Here is a 27,218-nt window from a genome sequence, read left to right on the forward strand (position 1 = left end):
CTCACCCGAGCCAGTAACCAGCAACATTGTTCCTCGTTTCACAACAAAGATGACTCGGGGGCACTGGCCTTTGCCCTCTTATTCTTTTCCCCGGCCGCGGAGGAATGCCTTCTCTTTGGTTGCTTGTTCTCCGGTCGGGGACTCCATAATGAAACATATTCGCCTGAAGCAGGTCCGGAGATACCTGCTCGAGTAAGCACCTCCTAAAGACCTCGCCGCATCAGCAAGCTAAGTCAAAACGTCCTCCTTGGGGACAATAACCGAGCCCGCAGGTAGACCTGATTTCAAGGAAAAGATAGAAGAGATTAGTCAAATTCTTCACATGAAAATTTGAAATAAGGTGAGTTTGAATTACCATGATTTTTGCCCTTCCACACATATTTAGGGGCTAGTTCTTTCCACAAACGAGTTTCGGGCGCTGTAACGTCCAAAATCTTCTGAACCCACCGGTCCAAACCTTCAACCACCGGTGAGATCCATCGAGTTGCTGAAATATGCGAAGGATAAAAGATCAATATGACTATAGAAGGATATTTAGTAAAAATATCAAATAAAGGTCTTACAAGTGCGGTTCCAAGCGGCCAGAAAAGATGATGCGTTGTTGGAATGATGTCATTGGTGGCAACTGCAGCAAACCGTTCCATCCGCCCACGGTCGCTATCATCATCCATGCTGTCCACCAGAGCATGGTGGCCACGTTTGCAGAGGTTTATCATTCCCCCATGGAAAATCTTGGGAGAGTAGAGATTCATTATATGAGCTAAAGTTAGCTCTTCTCTAGTCTCCCAGCACAAACATCGAAGGCAGGCGATCGTCCTCTACACAAAAGGATTTACTTGTGCCAAACACAGTTGGTAACAGAGGCAAAATACTGTAATCATGGAATCAAGCTCTCCGCTCAAAGAAAATGCACCAAAAGAAAAGGGATACGTGTAAAAATATGTAAAACTCTCTTTGGGTAGGGTCACTCGCTCCGATAGATCATGAGCGATAATATCCAACTCAAGGCAGCGACAATCTTCCTTCACAACAGGAATGATGGAAGGACGAATGAAATAAGGGTATCTACTAACGGCACATGTACGAGAGTTAGCAGTAGGGAATTTTTCCTCAAAGTCTTTTGTGGTAATAAGAATTATAGGGATAATGGAGCCTACTGTTGGAGGAACAGAATCCTCGGCCTTTTTCTTGTTCTTTGAAGAACTTGTATGCTTTGAGGAAGAAACCATTATGTGAAATGAGGAGAATATTTTTTTGAAGAGAGTTAGAGAAAATATGAAGAACAAAGGTGCAAATCAAAAGCTTGGAAATTTATGAAGTGTAAGGGAAAAGGATAATGCGTATAAGTAAAATTTTGGCGGTTAAATTCATGGCCATGATTACCTCGTTAATCGGCAAAATATGTGCTGAATCGTGGGATGACGTATGTTCGGACATTAAATGCGGAGAGACGTATATCTAATCAACCCTCAGAAGCCTACGTAGGGAGTTATAAAAATTCCCGCCAAAAGAGTATTTCTACCAACTTCCCGGTAACATAAAATTATGTCACCGAAAAGCAGGAGGACTTTCTGTATAGGGTAAACTATGATATGACACGTGGTCATTAAAGGAAGGACACGTGGAACCCATGACGAGAATGGCCGAAGACCGAACATAGTATTCCGCTTGTCACCGGAAGGAATAACGTTCATAAATGTGTGTTAAATGCCTTGCGCCCGGTAGCATTTAATAAAAAATATTCTGCAGCATTAAGAGCAACGAACCGTTACAAGGAATTTGGCATTTATGTCCAGTGTTACGTCTTCATGAACGACCCCCATAATTGATTTTAAAGGAGGGTACGATCTTAGGACCCCCTTTCCTAGACACAACTATAAATAGTGAGCTTAGTTATTATTGTAAGGGGGACGAATTTTCTGGCCAACTTATACTACAAAGCTTAATACAATCTTATTTTCTTGCTTTCTGATTTTATCATCGCTGTACTCGGAAACCTTGTTACCGGAATTGTCATTTCTGCTCTTTCATCTACGTTTTAAGGGTAAGTATTGCTTAATTCTTTACTTATTCTATTATTTTCAAGATCAAATTAATTCAATTGTCTAGAAACCACGTATAAATTCAACCGTACCGTTTTACGGGTAAACATAATGTACAACTAATTTAACTAAATTCATTATCTACGCATATTCTAAAGATATTTAATACAATTACTATGCGAAAAATTATTTTTATCATTTAAACAAATATTGTATTTTATTTTAAGTTAATGTATATATTTTTAATTGATGGATATTATAAACACGTGCAACACACCTAATATAAAAAAAGGAACCTTAATATATGCAACCGCTGTACTTTATCTTTTTGTTTATTCTAAAAGAAAATGTCCTTAAAAGTACTTAAAAGTGAAGTATAGTCGAAGCTGAAACAACAGCACTTCATGGGTCTTCCCAGATCTCAACGCAAATCCAACGACTATCGATTACCAATGTCATGCCATCTGTGCTTTGCGCACATTTGCACTAATCGCAGTAATTTCCCAAAATAGACGGCCCTTTTTTTTTCTCGATACAATAGGCGGGACTTTTCGAAAAACTTCTACGACTTCCCCCCCTAAATTTCTCTCACCCACAGTTTTCCATCTCTTTTTTACCCTACCTTTTAAGTTTTCTCTTACCGAAACCCTAATCCGCCAATAGTTTTTCCACCTCATCTTTCTTCTATTTAAGTTTTTAAGTATATAGATAAATACTACTTTGGTCATAGTTGAAAGAATTTGAACCGCAAACGCGATGAAGGATAGGGGAAGAAGGCAAGGGTAAGATGGTAAAAGAATATCCGCCATGAATTGCGGTTCCAAACGGCGCCGTTCCACCTCAAACAGTCAGGAAATACTGCTAGTCAAAAAGGTTCACCACAGGTTACTATTTTACTGAGGGAGGAGGAGATCAAGGGAGCGTAAACACTTTGGGTTTTGGGGAGGAAAAGAGCTTCTTGAAAAGGGGATAGTAATTGTAATCGGAGAAGGAGGGAAGAGTGAAAATAAAGGAAAGGGAATGGAATTTCCAGCGGGCGGTGTGAGTATTATGGAGGAAAAGAAGGAAATTGGGGATACTGAGGGAAAGTTTGCTTCTTTCGAGGAAAATTTAGACGCTAAAGAAGAAGGGAAGGTTTTGACGGAGGTTAATGATCGAAAACCAAAAGGAAAAAGGGGGAGACCCCCCAAGAAAGATAAGGAAAAGAAGATTTTTTCAGAGGGGAATGTTGCAATGGAAGAAAATATTGATAAAGAAGAAGCTGAAGAGAAAGAGGTTCCTTTGAAGAAAAGCAATAATCTTGTTATGAGGGGTAGGGAAAATAATGATGTGAATGGAAAACAAGAGGAAATTGATCGCGAGAGAGAAGAGGAGGAGAAAGAGAAGGGTGATTCTGATGAAGTGACTCGTGGGAAATGGGGTAGGAAAAATAATGATGTGAATGGAAAAGAAGAGGAGGAGAAACAGAAGATTGACTCTAATGAAGTGACTGGCAGAACAAGGAAGTCAAGTCAAATAGCTATGGAGAAGTTAAAGGGATTTAATCAGCAAATGGCTGAATGGGATGAAGAAGACCGCAAAACAGGTAGAAAAAGAAGGGGTCAAAGTCGGAAGGGTGGCACGAAAACAGAAGATAATGGTGATAGTGAGAAAATTGGAAGTAAAAAGCGCAGAAGAAAGAGGTCAAAAGATGCTGCAGAGAATGGTGATGGAAGTGGTGGAGATTCTGCAGAGGAAGAGAGTAGAGAGCAGCAGAGAGAAATGAGTAAAAAGCATAAGGCTGAGGGGGAAGAGAAAGTGGAAGGATCAGAGTCCCGAAATTCTACTCGTCTAAATTATGTGCACAATAATGCAGTAAATCCCCGAAACAGAAAGAGGAAGGATGAGAATGTAAAAATGTTAACATTATTATGAATTCTTGATTTGAAAATCTCATTTAGTTTATTCCTTTAGAGTATGAGTACTAACCCCTAATTATCTTTGTTTTGAAATCAAAACATGGACAGGGGAATGAATTTGAATCCAATATGTGTCATCAGTGCCAGAGGAATGACAAAGGAAGAGTTGTTCGGTGCACCAACTGTGGAACAAAGCGATACTGTGTTCCTTGCATGAACAGATGGTACCGAAAACTTTTACCAACTATAATATAGTTTTCATTTGTCTGAGTAACTGTTTTGAACTTTTAATTGTAAGTTGGACTTGCAAAGAGACAAAATACTTTGCTCCTTGTGGCTTTACTTGAGCAATTGTCTCTTGATGAGTGTTATATTATCACAATTGATAAGATGCTAAGCATGAAGAGCACTTTGACAACTTGAAGCTTTATATATCCAGTCTATTTTGCCCAATGTAGTCAAATGTCAACTGCAACACCAATTTTCATTCATTTGTGTAGTTTACTTTTCGTTTTTCTTATCATAGCCTTTTACGTTTATGATCAATAATAGGTACCCTGGGATGCCTGAGGAGGCCTTTGCAGAGTCTTGTCCTGTTTGTCGTCAAAACTGTAATTGCAAATCATGCTTGCGGTTGGACGGGCCAATAAGGGCTGGTTTCTTCACCCATTCCACTTTTATTAAGTTACTGTCCTATTTTGCAAGTTAACAGTGTATAATGCACTCTTCTTACCGAAATTTTCTTGCAGACATTGAAGAACTTAAAATTTGAGATTAGCAAAGAAGAAAAGAGTCTATATTCTAAATTTATCTTGCAAAAACTTTTGCCTTTCTTGAGAAGATTCAATGCAGAGCAAGTGATGGAGATGGAGATTGAAGCTAGGATTCAAGGTTGCATTGTCTCCTTTAAGATAGGATGCCATAATAGTTCAATATACTTTTTCGTGTGATATGCCATATTCTTTTCATCTGGGCAACTGTTAGTATGCATTTTAGTTTCTGTAAAGGTGATATATATATATATATATATATATATATATATATATATATATATCAGCACAGCTAGAAAAGATAACAAAATAGCCACTTCTCTTCCATGTATATGCAGAGTGTTGAGTATGAAGGGGTTTGAAGAGGGAATACTTTAACATACTAGTTAGTATTTCCTAGATAAGAAAATATAGTTCCACATAGTAGGTAGAGAGAATACTCTTTCCAGGAAAACCTAATGTGTTAATGCATCTTCAACTGCTTCCTATCGTAACAAGAATCCCCCTCCCCCCATTTTTCATCTGGGCAGGGTTACCAGTGTCAGAGTTAAAGCTGCACAAAGCAAAGTGTCAGAAGAATGAGCGAATGTACTGGTAAGCATGAAGAACCTCTTCTTTCCGTGTCAATCTTTTGGAATTATGTTCCAGTACACTAAGTTGAGCAATGTTTTGTGCAGCAACAACTGCAAAACATCCATTGTTGATTTTCACAGAAATTGTTCCAGCTGTTCCTATGATCTTTGCCTTACTTGTTGCCGGGAGCTTAGAGATGGTCACCTTAAGGGACGTGAAGAAGAAGTCATCTTGGAATTCACTGACAAAGGGCTTGGTTATTTGCATGCTGAGGAGATACCCGGAGACAAACCTAGAAACTTAAGGAGTACTAGATCTTCCAAGAAGGAGATGATTAAAAATGATTCAGCGGAAGATGCCAAGCTTGCATGTGAAATGGAATCTAAGGATAACCGAGGGCTTCTGTCAGAAAATTTTGGTGGTCCTGCTGGTGAGTGGAAATCGAATGAAGATGGTAGCATCCCTTGTCCACCAGAGAATTTTGGTGGTTGTGGTAAGGGAATTTTAGAGCTGAAGTGCCTGCTGACAAAGCCAAAATGTCAGGTCACTGAGTTGTTGGCAAAAGCTGAAGATATTGCCAAAAGATTTAAATTGGAACACATGCCTGAAATTCCTCAGGGGCCATGCTTATGTAGAAAGTCAGTGGATGAAAATGATATGCAGAAAAGTAAAATGTGTAAAGCTGCATCTCGTGACAATTTTGATGACAATTATTTGTACTGTCCAGCAGCTAAAGATCTTCAGCAGGAGGATCTGAAGCATTTCCAATGTCATTGGCTGAAAGGTGAGCCTGTGATTGTCCGCAATGTGCTTGAGACTGCGTCAGGGTTAAGCTGGGAGCCCATGGTTATGTGGCGAGCATGTCGCCAGATAAAGAACTTAAACCATCCTCTTCTTTTGGATGTTATTGCTATCAATTGCTTAGATTGGTGTGAGGTCAGTTTAATACTTGCGAGTCTCACATTCATCAAAATTCTCTCCTTTTTAAGTAATTTTGTTTGTCTTGCTAATCAATTACGGCTTTTTAGTTCTTAGTTTTGGTTGACATTTAATTATTTTAGATAAGTTTAACAAAATTTACTTTCAGAATTATATCAAATATTCTGTCCATCAGTGCAGTGTATCAGTTTTCTTTTCTCTTGCTTAGGACTTAATTATATTACAAATAGAAGTACCAATCAATATACAATTTATATCAAAATCTAAGCACTTGATTTTTAATACAAAGTGTTTTTGTATGATTTTAAACTTGTTAGTATGTGTAGGTTAAAGCAACTTAATGGTTGTGATTGTAGGTTAAAGTATGTGGGTTCCAAGTATCTCTTTGAATGTTTTCCTATTGGATTATGTTTGTTCTTTGCTTGGTACCTACCTTTACTAGTGATGACTTTTTCTGGAACTAGTTAAAATGCCATATAGTTTGTTTAGGGTTTAACTTCTGAGTTACCTAACTCTTTAATCGAGTAGGTTATTCTATTAATTGTGCATAATGTTGCTTTCTCTTTAATTCATCAAATATATGTGTTCTTTTGAGTGCTCGGAATCTATAGGCTGTTTGGGTCTAATTTTGTCTGACGTAGTACAATTTAGAAGAATAACTTGATTAACGTTTGTTCTAATTTTAGAAGTTGATATTTTGTCGTTTCGAAACTTCATGAAAAATACCACTAGCCACTTACTTTTTGACCTAACGGTAATACTCCCTTCGTTTCAATTTAGATGATGTAGTTTGATTTGGCACAAAATTTAAGAAAAAAAAGACTTTTGAAACATGTGGTCCTAAAGGCTTAAAGGGTAAAAGCTTTGTGACATTTTTGTGGCTATACATGCTTCTCATTAAGGGGCAAGTGGGTAAAATAAAAAGTTTAAAGTTAAATTATTTTCAAATATAGAAATGTGTCATTCTTTTTGGAACAGACTAATAAGGAAAGTATGTCATTTAAATTGGAACAGAGGGAGTATAAAAATAATTAATACTGCTTGCGGTCAGAGGATAAAGTTCATGACTTCGAATAAAAGCAAAGTCAATATATATGAGATTGAAGGAGTATAGAGGGGAGCATTATTTTTTTTCCATTTACTCCCTTTGTCACATTTTATGTGGGACTGTTTGGCTAGACATGAACTTTAAGAAAGAAAGACTTTTGAATTTGTGGACTAAGATAAGTCATAAGTATTTGTGAATAAATCACCTCATTAAGGGTAAAATGAAACATTTAAAGTTAACTTATATCTAATATGAAAATGTGCCATTCTTTCTAAGACAAACTAATAAGGGAAGTGTGTCTCATAAAATGGGACAAAGGGAGTAATATATTTTGCTATGAAGTACAAACCTAGTAGCAACCTCAGAAATTTCAGACTAAGCAATGTATACAAATGTTAGACCCAATGTTCAATCTTTTACCATTTCTTATAAAGAAATTAAAACTGTGTTGGAACATGCTCTTTTTTGGTCCTTTTTTTCTTTTTGCGGCATGTGCTTTTTGTGTCTATTTTATATATGTGTTTTTATATTTTTTATTCTTGTACTTCGAAACAACAACAATATACCAAATATATTCCTACAAGTGGGGTCCGGGGAAGGTATTTTGCAAGAAGTATTGAATAAAGGATGAAGAATGAAGTAAAAGATAAATCACGTTTTTGTAGCACGAACTTAGAAAAACTAATTACCAATTTTTATTTTCATCATATTGAGCCTTTTAAACAGGCCTTACATAAAATTGATGAGGTTAAGCAAAACTAATCTTAATTAAATTCGAATAGGAATAATGTTAATGAAACCTATTCAAACTACAATAGGAAAAAGGAATTCTAGTAGGAATGAGATACCGACTAACAATCTTAGTTTGACTAGAACTACAAATATAATCCTACTAAAACAAGAATCAAATTACTAGGAAACAAGAAATAAGGAATCCTAATCTTATGGAAAAGAAATCCTAATCTTGAATAGATGTTTGGACTACTTGAATTTCTTGAATTCTTAGTCTTCTTGATCTTGCATCATGTCCTTAGTAAGCTGAAGAAGCACTATATCATGCCTACCACCTCTCCCCAATACTTCTTAGGTCTATCCCTGCCCTTCCTTAGACCCACCATGTGCAATCTCTCACACCTCCTTATTGGGACATTCAGACATTTCCTTCCGACATACTTGTACCATCTCACCCTCACTTCTTGTAGCTTATCCTCTACGAGCTACCCCTACTTTGTCCCGAATATCTTCATTATTGATCTTGTCTCTCCTAGTATCCGCACACATCCACCTCAACATCCTCATTTCGCTACTTCCAACTTCTGGACCTGAGAGTTTTTAATTGGCCAACACTCCGCCTCATATAACATAGTCGGTCCTGTAGAACTTATCTTTAAGTCTTGGTGGCACATTCTTATCACACAAGACACCATAAACAAGCCTTCATTTCATCCATCCTGCTCCAATACCACATCCCCATCAATCTCCCAGTCAACTTGGATTACCGATCCAAGATACTTGAATCCATCCCGCCTGGGGGTGACCTAAGTGTCAAGCCTCACCTCCACTTCATCCTCATGAGTTACAACACTTAACTTACACTTAATGTACTCCGTTTTAATCTTGCTCAACTTGAACCCTTTAGATTTTAGGGTTTGTCTCCGTATCTCCAACCTCGTGTTAACTCCATCTCGTGTCTCGTCAATCAGCACTATGTCATCTGCAAATAACATGCACCAAGGCGCCTCCTCCTAAATGTGCCACGTTAATCCATCTATTCTTTTACTTTGAAAGCAATTGAAAATCTTATAGCTCAATGTGATTCCCAAAAGACTTTGTAGGACTTCACGTGTAGTGGAGCCTGTGATGTTCAATGTTTTACAACATTTTTCTTTCTCCATATTAGTTTCTGAAATTAGTTATTTGCTGTATACTCTCTGCATGAAAGTTGATGATTATGTTATTTCGTGGAACTGCAGGTAGAAGTTAACATCCACCAGTTCTTTAAGGGGTATATGGAAGGTCGATTTGATGATGCTGGCTGGCCCCAGATTCTGAAGTTGAAAGATTGGCCTCCATCTGATCTATTTGATGAACGATTACCTCGTCATGGTGCGGAATTTGTTAGCAGTTTGCCTTTTAAGGAGTACACACATCCACAAAGCGGCTATCTAAATCTTGCTGTCAAACTGCCAAAAGAGTCGTTGAAGCCTGACATGGGACCAAAGACATATATTGCTTATGGAGTTCCTCAGGAGCTGGGGCGCGGAGACTCTGTGACTAAGCTGCATTGTGATATGTCTGATGCGGTATACCTGCGCTTTCCGTCTGCTTCTTTTTTTTGATTGCTTAGGTTTTTCTCTCTTTCTTTTGCATATAATACTGCACAGTTATGCACAGTTAGGGTTTTTCTTGAACTTGAATATAATGTAGGCATATTCATGCTATGCAGTTTATTTGCAAGGATTGCTGTAACCTTGACTTATCCCACTGGGTTGTTGTTGCTGTAACCTTGACTTCAGTTAAACTAAGAGAAGCTAGGTAAACTGGTTGTACATGCTTACCCATGAATTGAAAGTCGTGAACATGTCTCCCAGAAGCTAAATTGACCTTAGGTTCTCTAATGTGGTTGAACTTATGCTTGAGACTTGAAGAATAAATGGTCATACATTCTGTTACACTCCTTACTGAGGGATATTTAATGTCTGCTTGAAGGGTGTATTTTATTATATTGCAATTCATTTATCTACCCAAAGAGTGATACTAAACTGTTAACTATGTGTTTTCTTATGTTGTCAGGTTTCTCTGTTAAAGTTATTTGCTTTCAATTTATTTCGTAGGTGAATGTGTTGACACATACTCAAGCAATAACCTTGAAGCATGACCAGCTTTCAACAATGCAAGAATTGAAAATAAGGCATGCTGCTCAAGATAAAAGGGAACTTCAGATGTCTGAGGACGAGAAAGAATGTGAAAATGAAGCATCATCTGAGTTGATTGAGGGTAACTCTGTCCTAGGTGAGAGACATAGTAGAATAGATAAAGGAAAAACTGATGTACTTCCAGATCAGAGCTTGAGTATTGGACCACATAGTGGCAATCAATCAATTGTTGCATCTGCTTCCTGTGTCAAGCCAGAGGGAGATACTAATGCTGAGGTGGCAACGGATGGTGCAATTGATACGACAAGCACTTATGAAGAAAGTGGAGGAATTAAGATTGGTCATGGTAAAAGTGATGAGTGCAAATATAACCCAGTGTTTAGAAAAGGTGAAGTATTTGAGGATTTAGAAGGTGGTGCACTCTGGGACATCTTTAGAAGGCAAGATGTTCCAAAGTTAGAGGAATATCTCAGGAAGCACTTTAGAGAATTCAGGCATATCCACTGTTCCCCGGTGCCACAGGTATTAATAAAATTTACTAAGCTTTTTACTTAGAAATGTGAAAGAGTATAATTTTTGTGTGTGGGTGGGGTGGGGGGGGGTGGTTAATTGATTTTTTTTGGTTATCCTGTTTCTTTCTTTCACATGTTCCAGAGCTCTGCAACATAGTTTTGACGAATCAATGGTTACCTGTAACTGAGTCTGAAATACATTACATGTCGGTAGAACTGAGGCCAAATCTAATTTGTAGCAGAGGCAGAAGAAAAGAGCCTAGAGAGTGCAGTTTCAGCAAGAAAGCCAGAGTCTAAATTCCTGAATTGATGTGCTGAAAATATTCTTTCAGCTATCCAGTCTGAGAGTGAGGGGAAATAGGAATGCTACAGCCTAAAACGATCACCTATTTTCACCTTTTCAACCAATTCATTATGTTATTTACCTTTACAAGACAATGAGCTGCAATTACTGCTGCTCTTTTGTATAGGCAGCTTTGGAATCTGTTTGCTCACCTAGGAAACAAGAAGCTATCATGTTAGATCATGTGATATTTACATTTTGGACAAGGTTCTTTCCAATATGGGACATCAGTTTTTCCAATATAGAGATCAAGCATAATTCTAAATCTTCCAACTGGTTTGACTTACGCGTAGTTGTTCTACTAGAGGGGTTTGGGTGGTTTCGAAAGTCAATCTTTCAAAGTTCGGATGAGGAAACATTTATGACAGATGTTTCTCTTGTTCAAACCCATAAAAGTGAAGTTTGGTTTAGTCTTTATGATATCTATATGAAGATGGTTTTGGTAGGTTTTCGGTTTTGTAGAAAATGCCTATCACTTCATTTTCTTCCAATGTTAAAGAGTTTTTTGGTCTATGATGGGGTCCTTATCCTCTAATATGAAATGTTAATCGTTACATTTTCCATCCTTATGATCTGCTATGCCTTCTGTATCTATCAACTTTTTGCTCTTGTAGGTTATTCACCCTATACATGATCAAACATTTTACTTGACTGAGGATCACAAAAGGAAGCTTAAGGAAGAGTATGGTTAGTGTTTCGTATATGAATTTCATAGCTTGAGTTCTACCTATTTAACGAGTAAAATTCTTTGTTTTTCCTTCTAATGGCTTTGTATATATTTTTGTATTTTGCAGGAATTGAACCATGGACCTTTGTTCAAAAATTAGGGGATGCAGTTTTTATTCCTGCGGGCTGCCCTCATCAAGTTAGAAATTTGAAGGTGCGAGTGACTCTCTCCCTCTCTTTTCTGTTTCACATGCACTCACCCACACACAAAAACTTGCTCACACACTTTGCTATGATCTAAGTTGCTCGGGCATGTGTGTGTGTGTCCGACAAGGGTGCAAATCTAGAGGTCGGATCCTTCGAGATGTTAATTCGATGATTCAGGGATACATATCCTAGTATGGATACAGGTGATCCGGCTAAAAATAATTCAAAAAACAAAATATCTCTAGATTATGAGAAATTTTGTGGAATATTTATGTATTGCTTGTAAAATGTGGATTTCTGTTTTATTTTCAAGTTGTAGATAAGTAAAGGATTGATTTTCTAGATAAAGTAGGCTATTTTCTTCAAATTTACCCTAGTTTTGGTTCTGATTTCAGGAATCAAATTTTATCTCGTCTCGGATTTTTCCTTCTGTCATGGTCAAAGTACCCAAAATTGTTTGACCAGATCCGGTACGGATTCCATACCCACATCCTTCATAGTGTCGTATCGACACGAGTGCGACACCTAAATTGCCGCGTTGGAGAAACTTAGGCTATGATTGAAGTGTAGTTAGCTATAACAAAAATCACTATGATTGAACGTTATGGATTTCAATACAAAGTTCTTCCATAGACTAACAATTCTAGTAAGAGAAAGTTGATTGGCAGAATAGAAGGCACACTGGTTGAGGACGAGGATGAGGTTAAGTTCAAAGGAGTAGAGTGGGAGGCTAATGTTTGGTGAAATAGAATTTAGCCCGAGTGAGTGGGGTGAACAAGGGAGTAGTTGGATATTCATATAGTGATAGAAGAGATACATGTTGGTAACAACACAAGGGTCGGGTAGGTTGATTTTAGCCTTTTCGAGGATTGAGTTTGCTGCACTTGCATTGTTTAGGTCTCCGGGTAGTTTTGAAAACAGTCTATGCAACTTCCATCGCAATTATATGCAAAAGGGGCAGCACAACCTATATAGACATACCTATTAGGCTAAAAAATGTATTTGAGGAAGTTGCGTTAAATTCTTAATTATGCCTTAGTGGAAGGTAGATTGATTCAGACGAAGCCTTAATGGCAAATGAGTTGGTGGACCAGAGAAGTAAGGAGGGAACCAGGAATTTTATGTACATTGGATCTCGAAAAAGTTCATGACCATTTGAGTGGATAATTTTTGAATTATGTGATCATGGAAATGGCTTCAGGAAAAGTGTAAGAGGTAGATTGGTATCGCATAAAGTTTTTTGTTGTGGAAGAGGAAATTAAGTTTTATGGATCAAGTTCTATGGTTATGGAGTTTTTGAGTATGATATGGATAGAGTAGTCAAGGAGGTTGTTTAATGGGAGTATTTGCAGTGTAAGGGACATGATGTTGGAGTCCCACCTCTATTATGTACGAATGACACCTTGATGTTTTTATAATGTCGAAGTATATCAAGTAAGCTTTACGTAAGTTTTTATGGTCTAGCTATATCAAGATCGAGAATTAATATAAAGAAGTCTGAGTTGGGATTATCCCATGAGAAATGATCATTTAGCACCAAAGCTCAGGGTTGGTGCTAAATGTTCATCAACGTTCAACGAAATGAACGTTGAACATTTAGCACAAAAATTCAGGGTTGGTGCACTCTCAATGATTTATCTATGTCTTCACGAGGAGCATTGCACAAAAACCAAATTGTCCTTTTCCAAAAAGGGGAAAAGTGGAGAAAATATTAGGCTGGTGATAAAAGAAGTACTTGGTAGAAAAGGGGTAATGAAGTACTGATCAATAGTACACTATCAAGCTTTGTTACTTATTATGTCCCTTATGCATGCATTGCTCAGTGTGGTTGAAAAGCGAAAGAGGTTTCAAAAAAATCTCTCGTGGGAAATAATGAAAATGCAGGATAAGGCTGTGTACGATGGACCCTTGTGGTCCGTCCCTTTCCTAGACCTCGCGCATGGCGGGAGCTTAGTGCACTGGGTTGCCTTTTTAATTAGTGGTGGTTACCTTTTAAAGGTTTAAGCTAAGAGTAAATGCTTTGAGATTTAATATAGCAAGGTTAGGTAAGTAAGCTTAAGAAAGGAGGATCAGACTTTATGGAGGATAGTGAATTTGTAGAAGTGCAGAATACATGATGGTAGATGAGGTTCTTGGAACAATTTTACTATGGAGGAAGATCATGGAGGGATGTAAAGTATTAACGACAACATCATCTTTAAATTGAGGAAACGAGAACAACATTTAGAAACACATGATTTGTGGTACTAAGGGTTGTTTTCCTATCTATATAGCATATTGATTATCGAGTTAGAAGGAGATGCCAATGTCAATTTAGTAAATCTATAATTCACAGGATAGTGGAGTGCTTTGGGATTCACGAGAAAAATATATGATTGGAAAGCAGTTTATCTTTTAAACGTGATGGGATTACCCTATGAAACAATATAACACGGTCATAATTTGGCATGTAGAAATTGAAATGGATGTGATATAAAATTTTATCTATGAAGTCCTTACCATTTGTTACTAAAAAGTGAGTTTGAAGTTCCAATACTTATTCGTTTGTATTCCAAGAGCACAAATGCTTTTTCATGTAGATGGCAACTAAAGGAATTCCTCTAGTGGTAAAAAAGTATGAGTACAAATGAAGATAATGTATGTTTGCTGGTGTTTCACGTGCCGAAGTGGAAAGAGTAGGAGAAGCTTTAGAGGATACACATGTTTGGAGTGTATAAAATTTAGAAGCTTGATCATAAAAGTTGCGAGTCCCTCCATTCCAATTTGTGTGGCAACATTTCTTTTAGTTCGTTTTAAAAAGAATAACAACTTTCTAAATTTGTAATTAATCTAACTTAAACTTCTCTTTTTACTGTGATAATATTTTGCAGGACATAAATTTTATGGAATATTTTAAATAGAGCTGTCAATATGGGCATGGTCGGGCTAGCCCCGCCCAACCTACGTGAGCTTTAGCAATTGATGGGCTGGGCTGGGCTAGCCCACCATTTTGATGGGCTTTATAATGGTCAACCCACCTAGCCCTTTGTGGGTTGTGGGCCCCCATTGACCGGCCCATCGTTTTTTTAAAATATAAATTTATATCTTTTCTTTAAGTTTTAACCTAAAAAAAGATTCATATTTAAAAGTTAAAAAAATCTTATTGGAAAAATTTGACAAAACTTAATAACTCTTTATATTGTTCCAATATATCATAATAAACACTAAAAAAGTAAAAGACAAGACTATATTTCACTCACTAAAAGTCAAAACTCAAAACAAACAATTCAAGAGAACGTCTATGACACTTATGAGATATCCAATACATCATCTACATCAAACACATCTGAATACGTTTGTGAGAAGGTTGTCTTAACATCAACTTTTATCTACATCTACAATTCTTATGTAATACTAATTAGTTAAATAATAAGATTAATTGAATTTTTAAAACTAATTAACGTTTTTTTAATATGATGAGCTTAATAAACTTTAAGCTTGGGATACTCTTCTTGTTATTTTTTGTGTCATATACTTTTTATATTTTATATATTTTAAATACGTATTTTTATTAGGCCCACAGGCCGGCCCAACCCAGTCAAGCCTCACGGGCTTACTTAGGCCGGGCTTAAAAGCCTCATTTTTAAGGGGAAAAAACATAACTAGACAATATCTAAGAAAATTTTACAAAATCTTAGCAACAATAAGTAATTAACAAACACGGCATCTAATTATCTACATTTTTGGCCGAAACATTTAAAGCTATACCAATTCAATTCCTAAATTATCGCCCATAATATCATATCATCTCCCACAATAGCTAAGTATAATGATGGCAAGACATCATATAAATCAAGAATTATTTTACTGAGAATCTATAATGCATTATCAAAATTTACACCCTATTCATTCGTTTGATATGTCTTTCTTCTACAACGCAAACACAGACTACAATCGTCTATTTATACTTCAATTATCATATTATTGTTGATTCATAACCTAATAATAATTTTTTAATAATAAATATTTGCAGTTTAAAGAACGTATATGTAATATATATATATATATACACACACACACACATGGAGACTCTATTATTTACATATTACTATTATATATCATGTATATTTATACATATATAGTGTATTGCTATTAATTACATCATTATTAGTGGTATATCCATATTATACAATAATTTGAACATAGGTTTAACATTGTTATATGAGCATATTAAAAAATATACAACTTATTTTTAGACTATATTATATTATCGGCCAACAATTCTCTTTAATACGAGTACAAATGATTTTGTTTGTTACCAAAACATATATATATATATATATATATATATATATATATATATATATATATATATATATATATATATATATATATAAACACACACACACACACACACAATGGTACACAATTAAAAGACAAAGATATTTTCAAAAATTACATCTTGGTAAACCGTAATAATACATAAGATTATAATTCAACTACATAAAATATACATAGTAAAATTTATACAATCAAAGCAAACTTCTTGAACAAAATCTTCAAAGGAATTGAAAAATGATTGGGGTCGTTTTGGTGCTCGCATGCATCCTTCTATTTGTTCGAACTTTTGAGAACCAAGACTTCTTTTTCTTTTAGTTTTCTTCTCTCTCTAGTCTCGATCTATCTCTAATTTTTTGTTTTGTGCGGGGCCTGTTACTGAAAGGCAGCCATGGTTTCCTTGTTTCTTTTTCCTCTTGTGAACCTGTTGAAATTTAGAATAGAAAATAAAAGGAAAGAGAGTGCATGAAAAGATAAATATGGATCCCATGATTTGTGCATTCTGTTGCTCATTAATTGTGTGCATAATTTTTGCAATATGCTAATATTGTAAAAGAAAATGCTATTTATGGAATAAACAAGAAATGATATCATTAACTTAAATAGTTTTTAAAAGATGCTTAGCCCTGTATTTTTCTCCATTTTAAATGGGCTTCAAAAATTCTAGCCCAGCACTACTTAATTCCGGGTTGCCCGGCCCAACGGGCCATGCCCATATTGATGGCTCTAATTTTAAACCAAAAGTTTCAAAAGTCTTATAACTACCCAAATGTTATGGCATGTTTATGACCATAAGTTTTAAAGTATTTCTTTCTTTTTTAACTTCGTGCTTTTTCGAATTTTGCCACAAATTAGAATGGAGGGAGTATTACACTGCCAAACGTCCAACCACTGTATTTTGCATTGCACCATTGTATCTCTTCCCACAAAGTACATGGGTCTACCTTTGGGGTGAAAGACACATATCAGGGACAATATCAAATGAGGTTCCTAGGAAGATGGAAAGAAATTTGGCATTAGAAAAAACGATATCTTTTGCGGGCTGGTAGACTCACTTTGATTAACAGTATCCTTAGCGCCCTTCCTTGTTGCACCGTCATTGTTTCCTACTTTGGCACATGTTTTGAAGTGTATGCATAAAGTAAGGAGAGACTTTCTTTGATGTGGTAAAAAGAAGCTCAATTCTTTTTGTCTTGTAAATTAGAAGAATTTTACCGACGACAAAAAAGTGGTGGTGTTGGAATCAAGAATCTCAAGAGTCACGATGAGAGTCTTAATAAAATGGATTGGATGTTCCAAATAAGTTGACACTTGATAATAGGGCTGTACATGGATCAGATCGGATAGAATTTAGCACATTTCGGGTTCTACAAAATGCAATCCGAATTCGATTCGAATTAATATCGGATCAGATAGGATTTTAAAGTTTGGATTGGATAACTATTTCGGATTTTCAGATCGGATTGTACGTATTATTAAGGCTATTGCTAATCTAATTAGCTAATGCATCTGCTTTATCTGCTTCTTCTGTTCTGTGCTAATACAAACATCTCTGGAGGTTCGAGTTGTCATGCCTCTAAGTTGCAAAACTCATACTTGTATATTTTCTTTGTAGAAGAGGAAATACAACAAGAAAAAATCATGTTTCTGCAATTATGTGGGGACTATGGTGCCAATGTAGCCAAATCCATCAATTGTAAAGGTAATAACTTGGAGGAAGATGTAAATAAAGTATTGGCTTTTCCCGTAAAGAACATCATAGCATCCACAGATGAAAGGAAAGCTGCAAATCCCAATTCTTGTGGTAAAATCCATCCCATAACCAAAACACAATCTTCATAGCAAAATAAAATTAACTGAAATCCTCAACAAGAATTCATTAATAGATTACACAAAAGAGTTCCAAGTTCCAACTTCTATGGCCATCCCACTCAATCTTGGCTCGCTTTCAAGTTAAGCAACACTGCATTTGACAAAAATGAGAGGTTATAAGATATCAGATTTGACAACACTGCTACACTGCATTTCATAAGATATTAACTACTCAAGTGAGCCCTTTATTGCATTCATCAAGACCATTTTTAAAGCACCTTATCATCAGTTATATCCAATCAATATAAATCATTACATCTAATATAAACAGTCAGCAATAACATGATCAATCGTATCCACATACACACAAGAATAAGAACATTCAACCAATTAATCAGTTTTCCAGCCCTTACAAATGCTTGATGACTACCTTAGTTCAGGGACAAGCTGCAGATACACCATTATCCGTAGGGATCAAAATCGAAGACATTAAACTTTGTTCAAAGACACTACAACAGCACAATGATAAAAGCACAAGAAAAAGAAGTCATCACAGAAGAGAAAAGGAAACGAAAATAAACATGATTTAAGGGGGGACACCTTTAAAAGTTATGTCATCTGAAGGGTCATTACATGGAAATATAAAGAAACATTACATGGCAGAGATTGGTCAAAAAGGAATTGATAAGCCATATATCATTGACATTTTTTGATGAATAAAGCAGTGAAGATAAGATGGACAAGATTCTGTTAGTTTTTTAGACTAGCAGACAAGATGGAACGCTTATTCAAGATGCACACAAAAATAGAAAGAAATATACCGGCAATAGCAAACAGTAATCTTCATCGCTATATGTCGACAATGCAAGACTCTCTTTCGGTATTAATAAAGTCTGTAGAATAAGATAGTAAGAAGAAATTAGTTTAACAATTCAAAAAAATAAAAAATAAAGACAATTAAAAAAAAAGAAATTAGTTTAAAAATAATCTAAAGAAACAGAAAATAAGTATACATTGAACACAAGTAAAGTAATAGAAGAAATAAGATAGTCTTACCAGCTTCATGTTGTTCAAGATTATCTAATTCTTCTTCAATTTTAACCGGAGTTGTTGATTCGTTCCAAAGCCAATCTTGGAAACACACAAGAGCTTGAACCAATCTAGGAGTCCATGAACTCTTAAATGGATCAAGTATGCGTCCACAGGTACTAAAGGCTGATTCTGAGGCAACACTAGAAATCGGAATGGCTAGCACATCACGTGCCATCTCAGTAAGAGTGGAAAATCTGGGTGAGTTCAACTTCCACCACCCCAAAATGTTAAAATTTTCATAGTCTTCCTCAACATCTTCATCCAAATATTTATCTAACTCTGTTTTAGAATCAATTCCTTCACCCTTCTTATGTTTCTTTAAATCTAGCATGAATTTTGAAAGCGATGATGAAGAAGTAGATAAGGAAAAAATGGACATGAACCAGGGGAACATGAAAAGATGGAATTGAATTGGAAGATAGAGAGGATGGACATGAACCAGAATCACCATTTTTCTTTGCATACACATTGAACAAAGATTCCATGTATGTCTTCACCTCATCTTGTGTTTTCACACCTATTATTTCTCTAAACACAGCAGCAAGCGCAAGCGAAAGAGATTGAAACTTGTGGCGTGAATCCAACACACATGGAATAAAAATCATTTCATTCTTTAAACTTCTTCTATCTTGCGGGAGATTGTCTTATGTATCTAACAACTTGTCTTATTCGTTCCACAGACGCACTTCTCTCATCCCATCTTGAACAACTAGATTTATGATGTGAGCCATACATTTCGCATAAACATGCTTACCTTCCATCAAGTTAGTGTTCCATCTAGTAAATTGTTTGGATGATTCTTTAACCATGACATCGTTAGAACTCGCATTATCAACTGTCACAGTAAATACTTTATCCACTTCCCATTCAAGTAAGCACTTGGCGATACCACTAGCTAAATCTTGATCTTTGTAATTAGTAATTGGACAAAAATTCAATATCTTTTTATGTAAATTCCAATTCTTATCAATGTAATGTGTTGTAACACATATAGTTAATTCTTTTATTGATGTCCATGTATCAGTCGTAATACAAATTCTCTGTTTTGATTCTTTAAAAATTGACTTCAAAGCAAGTCTCTCTTCGTGGTATATCTCAAGACAATGCCTCTTGATCAAATTGACAATCCCTAGTTATAGTAGTACGAGATGGAATATGAAATAAAGGTTGAAGAGTTCTCACGAAGTCTCTAAATCCATCTTTTTCAACGAGGTTGTTCATTTATAATTATCATACGAGCTAAAGCCCTCCTACATGCCTCTTGATCAAATTTTCAAGGGATAAGTGAGATCACCTGTTTGACCTTTCTGTTGAAAAGCTAATTTTGTCTGGCTTGTCTTCGCCTTGTCGAGATTGTTTGGACACTTGAGAATATGCGATAGCAAATTGCTTGTACCACTGTTTTTTGTATTAGCTACATATTCTTCTGAACAATACTTGCATTTTGCTTTTTTAACACCCTCGACATCAGTGAACTTGTTGAAGTGTCGCCAAGCAACTGATCTTTCTTTCATGGTTTTTCTTTTCTTCGAACCAGGTTCAGATTCAATGTTAGTAGTGGAATCATTTGAAGCACCACTTTCACCACATCTCTGCCTCATCTGCCATCTATGAAACAAACAAAAAATTACAAAGTAAAGTCAGAATAGTAGTAAGGAAAGTGATGAGTGAAACCCCCAAAATAAATTTATACAATAAATCAAAAACTAAAGTCTTAGCAGTCCCTAAAGCCAGACCCCCAAACCGATACATGCACCCAAATAAGTGTTAGTGGCAGTCCCTTATTTATTTCATCAATTTCTTCCATGAGAGAGGGGGGGAGGGGGGAGGGAGAGAGAGAGAGATAGTCTTATCGTCGTTCGGTGACCGTCGATAATCTGAACACAAAGAAGAGAGGCGGAGCGGAACAGACAGAGAACGCAAGCAATAGAACTCTGAAGAGAGCTTAGAGAGAGAGACGAACGATATAAATTAGGCAGATTGAAAATGAAATAAGACCTAATCCTAAAATAAAAGTTTAGTATTTATATATGTCCTAATAATTTCGGATCGGGTCGGGTTAAAATTATACTCGAATCCGATCAGGATATCTGAAATTTTAATAAACATAATCCGAAATCCAATCTAAATATTCGATCGAGCGGATTGGTTCGGATTACGAATACCGATCCAAATGCACAACCCTACTGATAGTCCTTTGCACACCAAAATCTAATTGACACCTTACAATACATGAGTCTGGAAATATATTAGGTTGCGTTGGAACAAATTTGAGCATACATTGGTTTCCTACATGGAAATGGTTGGAGAATTAGGTTTTAGGAAGACACATTGTCGGGGCACACACCTCTCTAAAGGACCAATTTCAGGATATTTGCGGCTTATCCACCCTTTGTAATGCTACAATTGCTGAATTTATTCTACTCAAAGCTAGGATCTGTTCTTTCTCAGGAGTATTAATGATTGGGAAATGGGAAAGATGTCCTTTACTTCAACACTTATTTAATACGACTGATGACCAACTCAAGCTTGATACCTTGAAGTGGAAGGGGCATTCCATTGGTTTCCTCTCTCTCAAAATATGCTACAAGCTGTTGGAATCAAACTATGCTGGTATTTGGCCATGGAAGATCTGATTCAGCAAACCTCTTGGATAGTAGCTAAAGAGGCATGTCACAATCAAGCAAATCTTCGAAAAAGGGGATTTTAGTTTTGTAGTAGATGTCCACTATGTGACGAGTACCACGAAGATGCCTACTATCTATTTATGCACTGCAAGGTAACAAAACGACTTTGGAGTATGTTTTTATGCAATACTTGGCTTGTGGTGTGTGTCTTAAACCTAGTGCTTTGCTGGAATAATGAGGGACTTACCAAGAAGTCCCGGTAGACATAAAAAATTATACCTCAATCATTTGGTGGACTTGTTGGGTTGAAAGAAACAGCCAAATTTTAAGGCTTAAGTAGAAAGCTTTTAAGACCGATGTACTTTGCTAGCTTTTTGGTGCAAAGTGACCCTTGCATGTGATGTACATGCATCGCCAGATATGATCGGGTAATTTCACAATTTGTAATTATGTTTTGTAGCAGCAGCTTAATACAAGTTTACCATTTACAAATACTGCTTTACTTATCTAAAAAGAAGTTGCAAATTACATATATTCAAGGAAAGGCATTAGAGTTGAGATATACTTTCGTCTTCCCAATTTATGTGAGGGTGTCTGATTGTAGACGGTGTTGAAGAAGTAGAATGACTTTTGAAACTTGTGATCTAAAACAACTTATAGACATTATGTGGTTATAAGTCATCTCATTAAAGGTAATGTGAAGAGTTAAAAGTGCCTCTAAATATAGAAATGTGTCATTCTTTTTGGGACACGTTAAAAAAGAAAGAGCATCACATTAATTGAGAGTGTAAATCATTTAACAGTTGGTTCTACTTTCGACGGTAATGTAGAATTTTGTGCGTCTAGAATCTAAAATAGAATGTTTGAGCATTCATTTACATGGATTCAATATATTATTGGTTACTTTATAGTGCCAATTACTAAAATGTGTTGCATAGTGCATCCTAGGAAGGCAAGTATCTCTGGGTGCTAGATGACTACTACTGTGGAGTGGGAAATAAATTTTGGGTGGTGAGTTGACTTAAATGGTGCTTGACCAAACTTGGTTGTTATTTTGGGCACACTTCCAAACCATTAAGATTGTGAGAATTGAAAAGTGGGCCCAATCTCAAAGCTGGCAACTTATTCATACAATTTGAAGCATAGAGTAGCATAGGAATAGTCTATACCTTATAATTTGAAAATTAAATTATTCTTTATTATTGCCATGCAAGTTTTTGGTTTGATGTTAAATACTTTGTTTTGTATTTGAATTATGTACGTTCTAATGTTCTACCTACTTTACAACGTCAGTTTGAGTTTTGTTTAAGCCTTGGTAGTAGCTGTAGTAATAGTTGGATGCTTCGCCTCACCTAGGAGGTGCATTGGCATAAGCATCAAGAAGGGTTTTGGGCTCTTTCTTGAAGAGCGAAATAGTTAGCATAAAACAGTGACAAAAATAACTCCTGTCATATTTTATGTCATACTCTCTTTCCTTTTTGGTTATATTCTAAAAATATTGATTTGTTTTTGTGCTTTATTGACATGTTGGGATTAATTTGATATAAAAGTTTTGGTTTTTTATTAAGAGAGATGAAGGAAGGTGAAACTCTTATAATCTCATTTTAGTGTGGGTAGTTTTTTTTATTTAGTTTGTGTGTTAAGAGTCTTCTTGTTTCTTAAACTATGTTTATTTGCACAAGTAGTATTAAGTTTTAAGATAATGTTATGGATGAATATATATTAGTGATAGATAAAAAGCATAGTAAGATAAATCTAACTTAAACTTCGAATTCCACATTTGAATTAGAAATTTAAAATTGTTTTTTGTAGTTTAACGTGTTTTTATTTCATACCTCACCTAATTGTAGGTATTTTAATTATTTTCATTTCTATAAAATAATTGCTTGTATTAAATTATTTTTTCCCGCATTGCATATAATTTATGGATCCGATCAGTGGCAAAGCTAGGAATTTTTTCCGACAAAGGGTGTTCAATGTGTTATATACTTCTAAAACGTAATATTTTACCCGTATTGGACACCCACACCTGAGTTCAAGCAACTTAAACTTTGCATTTAAAGTTTGTAGATTTTGATACTATCTACGCTTTTCACTTTTGACAACGCGGTGCTGTATATATTAATAGCATTTATCAGCACTTTTTCTAATTGCATTTGTGTAGCTTATTTTTGAAATGCTTTGGCATGCTCATCTAATGCATCAACAGAGTATGGGCGTGTCCAATGTGGTAGTTCTCGCAAATTTTAACTGCAAGTTGGGAGTTTGTAAAATATTCTTATATTGTCTGAATGAAATTCATTAATATATTTTCTAGTGTTCATCTGGTTGTTTTAAGTACTTGCTTCCCCATCCTGTGGTGAACTTGGACCATCATTAAGTAAACTGCATGAGCTTTTAACTTTAAACACGTGATTTTGACTTAAAACACTTTCACCTTTCTGTAACAGTCATGTATAAAGGTTGCTCTTGACTTTGTGTCTCCTGAAAATCTTCACGAGTGCATCCGTCTGACTGAAGAGTTCCGCACTCTTCCCCAAAATCACAGAGCCAAGGAGGACAAGTTGGAGGTACATTTATTTGGATAAGCAGTTTGTGTTATTTGCTTGCTTCTTATTGTTCAGGAGTACTTATCGTATCTTTTTTGTGGGTGGGTGGGGGGGGGGGGGTTTAAATATGGTAGTTTTCTGCTCTTGTTATCCATTGGTGGTTTATACTTAAACACTGGTCTCTATGTTCTGTCGTTTTCTTCTTTTGCTTTCCAGAATTTTGACGTTTCTATTCTGTTATAAAATGACATGAGTTGAATCATCCATTGGTGGAGAAAGTGTGTACCAGAAATATGGTAGTTGTCTGCTCTTATTTTCAATTGTATGTTTTATACTTTACACTTGTCTCTATGTACTGTTGCTTTTTCTTCAGCTCTCCAGAATTTGGGCGTTTTATTCTGTTATAAAGTGACATTGAGTTGAATCATGCATTGGAGGAGAGTGTGAACCAGATGAATATAGCTTTCATCTTATAATTAATTGTTCGTTGACATATGGTCACATTAATTATAAATAAGATACTTTTATCTGTTTCAATCTGTTCATGAGGAAATGTCTTGGGAAAATTGTACGTATTTTATGTGTATTTATGTTTTCTTGGTGGTTCCTTTATCGTGACAGGTGAAGAAAATGAGTATTTATGCAATGAGAGAAGCTCTAAAATGCTTGGAAGAACTTGCAAAGTAGGTCTCGTTATCCTTTTCTTTTGTTTAACTCTTCAACCTATAACAACCCAGTTTCTGTGAACTTATCCCAGATTTTGTGGTTCCGTGCCTTATATGAACATATTATAGCAATCTACACGTGAGCATTTGTTTCCTGGTGCTTGCTGCCGAAATTTGCGAAAGGGTGGTGCTCATGTAAAAAAAAAAAATCTCTTCATACCATGCTTCAACTTTTTTGTGGGAAGAACTGTCTTCTTGTTTTATGAGTATTGAAGTTGAAATTTATTTTCGTGCAACAAACATTGGGATCCAAAAATTATCTTGTTTACAAGCTATAATCATTTGCAATTACTTAGTTACTTTTGGATTTCAGTGTTCACCCTTTGTATCTATTGTCGCTTTTGTGTAGATCTCATCGTGGCCAATCATGTGACAGACTAATTTTTTGTGTTTGATTCGTAGGGATTCCACCGATGAGGGTGAGAACAGAAAATCAGAAGATGATAGAGAAAATTCAGCAGACGATCATGATTCAAAAGATGAGTAGACGAGACAAGATTCAGGTTGACGACTCAATAGCCCAAAGGAGGATTTTGAAATGGATTGACAAAAGGCTCCAAGTGAAGATGCCCTTTTTGGATTATGCCTGCATATGATTATCTAACTTAAGATGTATCTAATAGTTAATCTCTTTGGTGTGTAGGCTCTTTGTTCTAAGCAGTTATCTAACTTAAGATGTATCACAGCTTCAGAACTGGCAATGAATTGTTCCTTTTCCTTTTGGCGCATGAGTTAATTTACAAGTATTATTGTTTCTTTTCTTTATCCAAAAAAAAAACTCACATTTTCTTATTCCATTGTTGCCGCCGCTCTTCTGCTAGTGTCGTGCCCAGCACACTTCTACTTTTATGAACATACAAGCTCAAATTGTGCTACTAGAGGAGGACAAGCATAGGCTATGCTTTCTACAACAATGGAGGCTTATTGGGCTCATAAAGATGATACCATTAATTTAAAGGGGGATTTTGTATCTATACCCGCTTTTTGGGTCACGTTTAAACTTATACCCGCTTTGTAAAAGAAATCGCAAGCGTACCCACTTTTTGTGTAAACTTCAGGCATTCGGGCCTAAAGTAGCAAAGACAATCACACAAACTTCAGCAATCTAATAGACGGGCCTGAAGTTGTTCGTAATTGTTGAACTTAAGCATTCTACTAGCTGAAGTTTTGTTCTCTATTTGTTGAACTTCAGCATGTTTTAGCTGAAGTTTTGTCCTGGTTCAATAGTTTTGTCATAAAGCTTTTTCAAAAACTTCAGCAGAAGATGTTGAAGTTATTTAGTTTATTTGTAAAAATTTCAGCACTAAATAAGCTGAAGTTTTGTCCTGGATTCATTAGTTTTGTCATAAAGCTTTTTCAAAAACTTCAGCAGAAGATGCTGAAGTTATTTAGTTCATTTGTAAAAACTTCAGCACTAAATAAGCTGAAGTTTTTGTCCTACAGTTGTACTAGTTGAAGTTTAGTTCTCTATTTCCTGAACTTCATCTTGTTTTAGCTGAAGTTTTTCGCGTAAACTTAGTGTTGGCTGAAGTTTTTATTTGTAATTGCTGAACTTAAGTATTCTACTAGCTGAAGTTTTGTTCTCTATTTGCTGAACTTCAGCATGTTTTAGCTGAAGTTTTGTTCAATTTGCTAAACTTCAGCATGTTTTAGCTTAAGCTTTGTTATGTTTGTGATAACTTCAGGGCTGAAGTTTGTTTTGTATTGAACATGAAATTTGTCATCTTTCTACTGATACAGTTCAACGTTTAACTTTTCTTCATTCCTGGATCAATCTGAATTCATTGCAAATATAATAAATACAGACAATAAATTATAAATAGATGAAGAAAAGTTCTAAAACGTTGTTTCAACAAAAATGACAGTCACTATGAGCAAACCAACAGTAAAATATACTACAAATTACAAAAGATGAAGAGTAGCATAAAGAGTAGAAAAGAAGGGAGGAAGAAAGGAGCGCACATGTAGCAGGAAGAAGGAGGCGCGTGACGTTGTAAAAATTAGGGTATAGGTTAAATAATTTTTAAAATATGGGTATAGGTTAAATGGGACGGACCAAATAGGGCGCCCCGTGCAATTTTTATGAATTTAAAGTGCTTACACTAATTAGTGTTAGTCCAACTGAGGTCCAAGAATCTCAAGAAATTGAAAAAGTTCAAGAATCCATTCAAGGTTGGGATTTCTTTTCCTTTAAGATTAGGATTTCTTTTCCTCAAAGATTA

General features: G+C 35.8%; 1 protein-coding gene across 5 annotated transcripts; it reads left to right on the forward strand.

Moving 5' to 3' along the window:
* Positions 1-2,429: 2,429 nt before the first annotated feature.
* LOC107781452 (lysine-specific demethylase JMJ29) lies at positions 2,430-25,717 on the forward strand. 5 transcript variants are annotated; one of them, XR_012694260.1, is made up of 15 exons: positions 2,430-3,932; positions 4,049-4,164; positions 4,493-4,592; positions 4,690-4,831; positions 5,241-5,304; positions 5,388-6,219; positions 9,244-9,573; positions 10,105-10,668; positions 11,616-11,688; positions 11,796-11,881; positions 17,807-17,893; positions 19,130-19,293; positions 19,424-19,580; positions 21,547-21,874; positions 24,173-24,292. XR_012694260.1 is itself a non-coding variant. In XM_075219727.1 (13 exons), the coding sequence occupies exons 1-13, from the start codon at positions 3,063-3,065 to the stop codon at positions 25,481-25,483; spliced, it is 3,444 nt and encodes a 1,147-aa protein (XP_075075828.1). In that variant the 5' UTR covers positions 2,430-3,062; the 3' UTR covers positions 25,484-25,717. The 5 variants fall into 5 exon arrangements, 1 of the variants encoding a protein (XP_075075828.1); XR_012694262.1 differs by lacking the exons at positions 17,807-17,893; positions 19,130-19,293; positions 19,424-19,580 and adding exons at positions 24,893-24,954; positions 25,399-25,717; XR_012694259.1 differs by lacking the exons at positions 21,547-21,874; positions 24,173-24,292 and adding an exon at positions 19,776-19,790.
* Positions 25,718-27,218: the final 1,501 nt, after the last annotated feature.

The sequence above is a fragment of the Nicotiana tabacum genome, chromosome 8 (genome assembly GCF_000715075.1).
Source record: "Nicotiana tabacum cultivar K326 chromosome 8, ASM71507v2, whole genome shotgun sequence".
Classification (NCBI taxonomy): Eukaryota; Viridiplantae; Streptophyta; class Magnoliopsida; order Solanales; family Solanaceae; genus Nicotiana; species Nicotiana tabacum.